Source organism: Lycium ferocissimum, unplaced genomic scaffold (assembly GCF_029784015.1).
Source record: "Lycium ferocissimum isolate CSIRO_LF1 unplaced genomic scaffold, AGI_CSIRO_Lferr_CH_V1 ctg6237, whole genome shotgun sequence".
Lineage (NCBI taxonomy): Eukaryota > Viridiplantae > Streptophyta > Magnoliopsida > Solanales > Solanaceae > Lycium > Lycium ferocissimum.
In genome coordinates this window covers 45,520-46,928 of record NW_026726275.1, presented here as the reverse complement: position 1 = coordinate 46,928, position 1,409 = coordinate 45,520, and the positions used below count along the sequence as shown (strand labels likewise).

At 46.1% G+C, this 1,409-nt stretch overlaps 1 protein-coding gene across 1 annotated transcript; it reads right to left on the bottom strand.

The window, feature by feature from the left end:
• Positions 1 to 600: 600 nt before the first annotated feature.
• LOC132045196 (uncharacterized) lies at positions 601 to 1,035 on the bottom strand. Its single transcript, XM_059435741.1, has one exon. It carries the CDS (start codon positions 1,033 to 1,035, stop codon positions 601 to 603), a length of 435 nt encoding a protein of 144 aa, XP_059291724.1.
• Positions 1,036 to 1,409: the final 374 nt, after the last annotated feature.

Here is a 1,409-nt window from a genome sequence, read left to right as displayed (position 1 = left end):
GTCTCTCAGAGTACTCCAAATCTCCCAACACAATGTCTCTGTCACTTTCTTCGTTCAAGAGTTTATGGAAGTATGACTGCCATCTCCGTCTAATGAGAGCATCCTCCACCAATACTTTGCCATCCTCGTCCTTGACGCACTTTACTTGATCCAGATCCCGTGACTTTCTCTCTCTTACCTTAGCTAGCCTGAACAACTTCTTATCCCCGCCTTTGTCCTCTAGCTCTGTATATAGGCGTTCAAAACCTTTCCCTATTCGTCCACTTTTCCTCCTAGTAACTTCGCATATGCCGCTTTCTTTACTTCCACCTTCCCTTGGACTTCTCTATTTCACCACCAGTCCCCTCGGTGCCCACCACGATGACCTCTCGAGACCCCCAGTACATCTCTAGCTGCTTTCCTAATACAGTTGGCCGTCCTATCCCACATACTGCTCGCGTCGCCCCTACTCTCCCAAGCCCCCATATCTATCAACTTCTCCTATCTTCTGGGCACTAGACGAAGTCAGACTCCCCCACCTGATCCTCTGCCGGTCATCCACGACCCTCTTTTTCTTCTTCCTCTTAATCTCTAAATCCATCACTAAGAGCTTATGCTGGCTCAGAAGGTTCTCACTCGGAATGATCTTGCAGTCTTTATAAAGACCTTTATCATTTTTTTAAGGAGCAGAAAGTCTATCTGCGTCACAGCCGTTGAACTACGAAAGGTTATCAAGTGCTTCTCCCTCTTCGAAAAACTCGAGTTGGCTACCACCAATCCAAAAGCTTTTACAAAATTCAGGAGTGCGATCCCTCCTCCGTTTCTGTCCTCGAAGCCAAAACCACTATGCTCATTGTTATAGCCCCCCGTAGATGACCCAATATGTTCATTGAAATCTCCTTCAATGAATAACTTCTCGGTGGGCGGTATACCTCCCACCACTTCATCCAAATCCTCCCAAAAACGCCTCTTCTCTTCCTCGTCCAAGCCTGCCTGTGGCGCATAAGCACTAATAATGTTCAATGTAAACCCTCCCACGACCAACTTAATCGCCATCATCCGATTATTGACCCTCCTAACCTCTACCACCTGGTCCCTTTAGCTCACTATCTACTAAAATGCCTACCCCTTTCCTATATATCGACTTACTCGAGAACCATAACTTATACCCATCCATATCCTTAGCTTTAGATCCTACCCATTTGGTCTCTTGGACGCAAGCTATATTAATCCTCCTCTTCTTAAGAATCTTAACTAGCTCTATGGACTATCTCGTTAGAGTCCTAATGTTTCAGGACCCTACTCTCAACCTAGACGCTCACTGAACCCACTTAACCCTAGCCCCCATCCCCGATCGAGAACATGACCCTAGTCTACCATGGCTCACTAAAGCCACTAAGGCAAATATAAGCTGCTCAAATATTTATCTA

Bases quoted from the DNA above. Each gene is read 5' to 3' on its own strand.
- LOC132045196 (XM_059435741.1), bottom strand. From the start codon at position 1,035: ATGGCGATTAAGTTGGTCGTGGGAGGGTTTACATTGAACATTATTAGT.